Below are 8079 nucleotides of genomic sequence, written 5' to 3' on the forward strand. Positions count from 1 at the left end.
TCCTGATTTAAATTCTCACGCATGCTTGTATTAATTTTGTAACCAACGTGCATTATATAAAGACATCTCACCTGCTTGATCATTGTCATCGCAAGTTTGTGAATCTTGAATTTTACCTAGTCTATACTTCTGCAACAATAAATATCAAATATAGGTTTGATTCTTTCCCGTCGCAATATTCGTATCTCACCTAACAATGCTATATACAACAGAGTAAAATAAGTGCTTGTAAATGATTCTTCAAGTGGTACAGAGTAAGTCCTTGGATGCCCATCACCCTCATTAAAGCTTTAGGTGCCTCTGCCCGATCAAAATTATAATCAAGACTTAATCACAGACTCTAATTAAACATTACTAATGATGATTACTGTTAGCATTGGCCCAACAAGACCCACAAAAAAAGGCCCATTAAGCTCCTGGACCACTGGACCGAAGTCCCAACAAGCTTCTCAAATAGCATTAGGCCGAAGGACGAGGCCCACCATTCCACCCTACCCTTGGGATTATGTAACGGACGAACATTACTGAGATGTAACGGACGAACATTTATGTCAAAATCGGGTATAAAACCCCGGAAAAAGTTAGAAATACACAATTTTACACACTGATTCTCTCCTATTCTCGACTTTCTTCTATTCCTAAAACCCACATTACATTCAGATTCTCATTCTCACACCGGAAATGAATCGGGGGATAATCCCTCGCATTATCTTCCTTTTCAGGTAGAAACCGAAGACAGTTCCTGAGAGCCGAAAACCGTTGATTCAGTCTGAAGAAGAATGAATCAGGTTGATTGCAGATTTTGTGAACATACTTACTGTCTGCACCACCTAACTGTGCCCCAGCATGTACAAATCTTTGGTGAAGTTCAGGATTCCATTTAAGCTTACGCTTGGCATCACTTGATAAAACCAAGTTCATATCTTGATCTTGCTGCATATTCAGTATAGTTTGAATTACACTTTTTGAATAAACTGTATTCAGACTTGGCATAATTTGGAAGACATCCCTTGCTCCTATAATTTTTTTCATTAATTTTATACTTTAAATTTAAACATTTTATAATTCAGGCACTTTTTAAATTTCAGCCATCTTGCTAATACTGATTTTGAACTATACTAATATATTTATCTTATGAAAATATTATCATTGATAATTTTATGAATAACTATATATAAAGGAGAAAAATGGGCTTGAAGACGACCTAGGTATAAAAGTAATGACAATTTTATAAATACTAGAAATATATCTATTTACCATGCTATATTTATATGAAAAAAGGTTACAACATGGGGTACTATCCTGAGGTCATCCTGATTCTCATCCAATCTAATTATCACAATAATCCACTTCCTATTATAAATTGAATTAGCAAACCCAAGTGTTATAAGTACTTTATGAACTTTCTACTACTTTATAACCCTGTCCATAGTTTTTGCAGTTCAAAATTATAAGAAGCTCGGTTTTAAAGCAATCAAAGTTAATTCACATGGCGAAGCTGAACTGCATTATGGAGACCCTGCTGTCAATATTCAATCGTCGTGCTCATCTCTCAGACGTTCATATCAGCTTAACTGCACAGGCCTCCCCAGTGGTACTAATTTTTCCAGACTAAGGATTTGATAAATCAGACTAGCTAGGTTGGTCTTTTCAAATGTATGAAAATTCAGTGGCCGGTTAGAAGGGGTGCTCGAGGCTGAATCCAGAACACACCTGTTATTATTTTCCTTTTAAAGTTTTGGAGGAGGGGACTCAGATATTATTATTTTTAAAAGATTATCAGGTAATTTATGATACTAAAAGTAAAATTTTGGAAACAGTAAACATGGGTTACAATTTAGTTTCCCGGGAGGCAAATAGTGTATTTTGTGGCATTTTCTTGCATTATCATGACTTTCTTTAGCCTTCATTCTACATATTCACCTTGATTTAGTCATTAGTTTAATCATATGGAGGTTCCTCGACTGAGTCCTAGTTAAGAAAAAGAAAAAAAACCCAACTGACCGAGTGACTAATGAGGTGATATGAACTGATTAGAACAAATCTCTAGTCAAACTCCTGTTTAAAGGCTTAAATGTCTATTAGCAAAATCAAAGACGATTCGTATGACAACTGGATTATTCTTGCAAAGCTAGAGTAGATCTTTCATCAGCCTCATGACTGCAATTGTATTTGTAGGCAAAATCTGTTTACCTAGAAGAAACAATGGGTTAATAGGCTAAAACATAATCAAACTTACCTAAAACTTGCAACTGGATAAGTGAACTCAAAAAGTTTGCACTCGACTAAGTGAAATAATATAAACTTGCAATTAACTAACTTAACTGTTAAAAAATTGCAATTAAATTATTGAACTGATGGTCAACTTGCAATTCGGTAATCAAAGTCAAAAAATTATAAAATAACACATATTTTCATTTATATACATTTATTTACTAAATTGAATTAATAATTTTGTTTTTAATATTAAAAATAACAATTGAAATCAAATTTGTATTTATCGAAAATCATAAAATGAAAATCGTGTTTTAAATATTATATTATAGTATTAACGGTTAGATTTAGGACATGTTTGGAAGTTAGTTTATTAAGATAAAATTAACTTATTATATTAAATTGAAAAAGATAATATTGGTGTTTGGTAGTTAGCTAATTGAAATGGCTTTTTGTCCCAATAAGTAGAGCTGTAAAAAAAATTCGAAAAATCCGATATTCGTCCGAAAAATCCGCATTCGTATCCGAAATAAAGCGGATATTATCCGTATCCGAAACAAAATTTCGAATCCGACGATTGCGTATACAAATACGGATATAGATATATTCGTATCCGATAATATCTGAATCCGGATAAATATATTTTATATTTAAATATTTAAATAATTTAAAAATATATTATATTAAATTTATAGTGTGCTTATGTGTATATATACATATATATATATAATATTATGTTTATTTTTATTTAGTTACCATTTGCAAGTTTATTTTTATTTAGTAACCCTAAATACAAATTTTTATTAATCTAGTAATGTAAATATTGCAAGTTGGGGTTGAGTTCAGTTTTGTAAGTTGCAAGTTCAGTTTTTATTATGTTAGTGATGTTAGCGGTAATGACCTAAATGCAAATTTTAATTTCTTAAGTTATGTAAATGCAAGTTTTTTGAGTTGAGTAACCCAATTATAAGTTTTAGTTCACTTCAATTATGTTTTAGCCTATTAGCCGGAGAAACAATATTATATTACAGAGACTTCATTTTGCATTCAAACATTAATGCTTCTCTGATCGCTATGAATGTTTTGTATTTGTTATTATGCATCAATAGAGTGTTAACTCTTAGCTTAAAATCATCATATCTGAACCTAACATCTTTCCCTTTCTTAAAACCTGCTATGATCACAACTATAATAAACTTGGTAAGCAAGGTGGGATACTAAGCGTTTATCGTCTTATAGTAAGAATTATTTATGGTGTCATTGCAGATCTTGATACCTGAAAAAATGAAAAAATTAAATGAATCTAGTCCATTACAAAAACGTAACGAAGAGGATGAAAAAAATATATTATGTAGGGTTGTTTTTTTTCCCCGAAAGGCTAGCCATTTCATTACAGAAAGATAAAGTCCTTAAGTTATAGTTGGACAGACATGACAGTAGAAGGACAAACAGGGGACTGAGGAGAAATTAGAACATAATAAATTTAATTTTTTTTTGTAATTTTTTGACAGTTTTTTCTTTTATATGTAAATCTCAAATTATATATTTATAAGAACTCTAATGATCATCAATTTTCTCTCCATGTTATCAGAATATTGAACTTGTAAGTTGTAACCATCTCAAAAACTGAAGCCTTATGTCTCCGATCATCATCTTCACTCTCTCACTCCTCACTTTTTCAATCCACACCACCGCCACCACTGCCACAGCCTACGACCTTCTTGAAGCACACAACTTTCCGATAGGACTGCTCCCGAAAGGCGTAAAGTCCTACACTCTAAACTCTACTACTGGAAAATTTAATCTTTACTTGAATAGCACGTGTAGTTTTTCTCTTGAAAATTCTTATCAGATTAAATACGAGTCGACTATTAGTGGATATATAGGTAATAATAAATTGACTGATCTTAGTGGGATTAGTGGTAAGGTTTTGTTTTTTTGGCTTAATATTGTTCAAGTTAATAGGAGTGATGATGAGCTTGTGTTTTCGGTTGGAGTAGCTCTGGCTAATTTTCCGGTTGAGAATTTTGATGTTTGTCCTCAATGTGGGTGTGGATTGCGGTGTGATTTTGTAAGGAGTAATCGATTTGTAAGGAAGATTAAATATAACCATTCTGTTTCTGCAACGTAGGGTTCTTGATTTTAGGTATATTAATTACATAAAGTTTAATTCTTTATTTGAATACCGAATTGTATTTTGTTACTAATATATTGGAAGTTCTTTTTAAAGATTTTCTTTTCTAATGTTAATTTAGATGCAATGCATTTGTGTTTGGATTTATGATTAGTTTTTCTTGATGTATTAAAAGAGGAAAATTGTTTGTTGCTAAGTGTCCCTTATAAATTATTCGCGGATAGGTAAAAAACCTAAAGTATGAATTAAGCGCCGATAGACTATCCTGACTCCCCTTGATTCAGATTTGTTTTTAGTTTTAAACCAATCCGCTGAAAATTATACCACACAGATGGTTAACAATCGCTTGTCAGACATTTACATGATTGTGTACATTGGACTTGAAATAATTTGCAACTTTAAGCTGTTTGGTTAATTATTGAAAGTTAAAGGTTTAAGAGAGTAATCTCGGAAACAGCCTGTCTCTTTCGCATCCCACATACCCTCCTGGATCCAAGTATAACATGCAATATATTCTAGATAATTTTGGAATTGTATAGTTGAAGCTCTTTTTTCTTTGTTACAACAAGCAAGACTATGATGAATTGATAATGTGTCTCTGGCCTTTTGTTTTCTGTTGATGAATTGTGAATTATGAAACACTGGAGTTGGAAGTAATGTGCATTAGTAGCTATATTTGGATCTATCTTAGCAATACCTGATTGAGCTGTAGTCTTGTTAGGTTTATTTTAAGATGAGGGGAATTAGTTTCAGGTACCATCTGTAACTTTTGCCATGTTCAGATAAAGGATGGCACCTTGATTTGATAAACTAAAGGAGTTAAAGAAGATACTAAGATCTAGTAACTGAAAACTTCATAACTTGAAAATGTTTATGATTCCTTAAAGTAATTGAAAACGTCGTGGGAGTTAGCTTGTGGTTGATGCAAGGGGGTTGCCAAGCAATTCTTAGAGATATTCTGTTGATTAAATGCTATCAAGAAGCTTGCTCCACGCTATTTCTCAGGAATGGAAGGAGCTAGGCACATACTAAGCAGTTCTCGTTAGTTTTTTTAATATAGCTGTAAATGTATTGGATAATATATGCTCCGAAAAAGGTTTTCCAGATGATAGACTTTTTGTAATTGGGATTTCTAGTCGATTTTGTGGAAGATGCACATGGGACAACCTGAGCACCTTTCTACATAATTCATAATTGAGATTTATGATTAAGCAATAATCTTTGCTGGCTTTCTTGTGTCTGCGAAAGGTGTATTATCTTCTGTAGCTGAGTACTTTGCATTAGCACACAAGATCTCATACAAAATTAACTATATTACAGTAACTAATCTGGAAGTAATCTAGATCCTCAATATACCGTATTACAAAAATATTTTTGAATTTAAACAGAGATACCGTTGATTACTGACAACATTAATTATATGAACGCTCGCTAACATTAGGAACGATACAATATTAGTCCTAGATGTTGCAGTCTGCCAATTTTTCTGCAGGCTGCCTGAATCCATGTCGATTGTTGATTGTTTTCCAAAAAATAGACACATTTTAGAGTAAAGCTATACATTTTAGGAATGATACATGTTAGACCTGTTCTGGTAAAACTTGACATCCGGGTTTTAGAGCAGAAATTTATGTTGTTGGGTGAAAAAGGTTCCGTTGCCGGGAATCGAACCCGGGTCCTAACCGCTGGACGTCAACTGAACATATTGCTGAAAGTATTTTGGAAGTATGTATATATCTTTCAATGACAATATCACATTTATTTAACACTTAGAGGGTGGTATTGTATCATGATTTTTAATGACTTTTATTGACTTTTAAAATTTAGGTGTAATCAATTAAGATTTTTAAATACTCTTTAAAAGTAAGGAGGTATTGTATCATGATTTTTAAAAAGTCTTTTAAAGTTTGAGGTATTGAATTACAATTTTTAAAGAGTTATTAAAAATCAGTTGTTATTCAATATATCAATGACTTTGGTGGAAAAATATAATTGATAGACTTTTAATAACTTTTTATAAAAAATTGCATATATTTTTTGAGAAAATTGTCACGCCATTATTGAAAAGATTTGACATGACTTTTTTATCTTCCCTCAGTTAACCAGTTGTTAGGGTTCATCCTCTCCGAAAAGTCTCTCCAATTCATCCTCTGTGAAAAAGGTACCTTTTCTTCTCTATTATCATAGTGTGTTTTTACATATATATAGATCTACTTGCTTCGGCTATAGTAATATGTATACGTTACTTGTTTTTTTATTTTTTCTGCATATACATATATATGTATCAATATACACAGAAAAATGGGCGATGCATGTCAAGAAAATGACAATTCGAAAGGAAAAAGTGCTGGGTATAAATCTTGGACAATTGAGGAAAGTAATGAGTTATTGAATCTCATGGTTGATGCCGCAAAACGTGGTTGGCGAGATAGTAATGGTTTATTCACGAAGGTTACTGTGGAGAAAAAGATTCTTCCTGTTCTGAATGAAAAGCTTGGTTGTCAAAAAACTCATCCCCAATATCTTAGCCGTTTAAAATGGTTTAAAGCTAGATACACCAATTATTCAAAATTGATGCTGTTTAATTCTGGATTTGGATGGGATCCTATAACAAAAAAAATTACTGCTCAAAATGAAGTTTGGGAGGAGTATTTTAAAGTTTTGTTATTTATTTATTAAAAATTGAGTTTTTTTCTAACTTTTGACATGATTATTATACTAACATAATATTTTTCTTTAGGTACATCCTAATCACAAAAGTTATCGTACGGACACTTTTAGAGACTATGATGATTTAAGAATTGCAGTGGGAAATGGAACTGCTATCGGAAAGAATGCAATCAGACTAGGAGATGATACTGATGCAAGAACTTATGACAATGAAGCAAGTAAAAAATACCAACCTTTGGATGACTTGGTTTATGATTATAATACTGAATCTTATACACCAGATGATTTTCAAGATCCTTTGACCCAACCTTCTGAATCTATTAATCTTGATGCTCCTCCCCCTCCAACACTAAAACGTAAACGGTCTGAGTTCGAGGGAAATTCTAGTTCTTCTGCTAATGCTAGTCATCCAGATGCTATCATGCAAATTAGTCACTCAGTTGAGAAGATGGTTGAAGCTGTTAAGTCATTTAATAATGATAATTATAGCTGTTGGGATCTTATCAAAGATTTGCCTTATTTGGATCAACTTACACGTTTCAAGGCACTTAAATTACTTAACACTAGAGCAAAAAAGATGGAGTTCGTGAAGATGACCCCTGATGAACGCTATACTTGGATAATTTTTGAATTAGATATGTGACAATATGATTATGCTTGCTCTATTCCTCAAACAGTTTTATCAATAGTTAGCATCCTAAATTCCTAATATTGTTACTGTGTTAGTACTTGATCACTGCAGATTAATCTTTTATGGTTTTTGAACTTTATTCTGCTTTATCATTATTCGTGTCCTTGTATACTTGGTTTGATTATATCTGTTTTGCTGAGAAAGTAGTTAATACAAAATTTTAAAAAAATGAGTACATGGTTTGCTATGGTACATGGTCTCTTATAGCTATTTTCTTCCAGTTTTCTCTTCATGGTCTCTTATATGAGGTAGGTACCTATAGAACAAGTGAGAAATATGTTAGGCATACAAAGTTGTTAAATGTTAGTTTGAGGGAATTAATATGCAAAAACAGAATGGGAGCTGCCAGTCAATGACAAAGCAAACATAT

At 32.3% G+C, this 8079-nt stretch overlaps 1 protein-coding gene across 1 annotated transcript; it reads left to right on the forward strand.

Moving 5' to 3' along the window:
* The first annotated feature begins 6649 nt into the window (after window positions 1–6649).
* Window positions 6650–7661, forward strand: LOC141691665 (uncharacterized protein At2g29880-like). Its single transcript, XM_074496429.1, has 2 exons — window positions 6650–6985; window positions 7089–7661. Exons 1-2 carry the CDS (start codon window positions 6650–6652, stop codon window positions 7659–7661), a joined length of 909 nt encoding a protein of 302 aa, XP_074352530.1.
* The last annotated feature ends 418 nt before the right edge of the window (window positions 7662–8079 follow it).

The sequence above is a fragment of the Apium graveolens genome, chromosome 10 (genome assembly GCF_009905375.1).
Source record: "Apium graveolens cultivar Ventura chromosome 10, ASM990537v1, whole genome shotgun sequence".
NCBI lineage: Eukaryota > Viridiplantae > Streptophyta > Magnoliopsida > Apiales > Apiaceae > Apium > Apium graveolens.

Excerpts from the sequence above, each read along its gene's own strand:
- LOC141691665 (XM_074496429.1), top strand. The coding sequence starts at position 6,650 with ATGGGCGATGCATGTCAAGAAAATGACAATTCGAAAGGAAAAAGTGCT. Across the intron at positions 6,986-7,088 it reads AAATTACTGCTCAAAATGAA|GTACATCCTAATCACAAAAG; the intron begins GTTTGGGAGGAG and ends ATTTTTCTTTAG.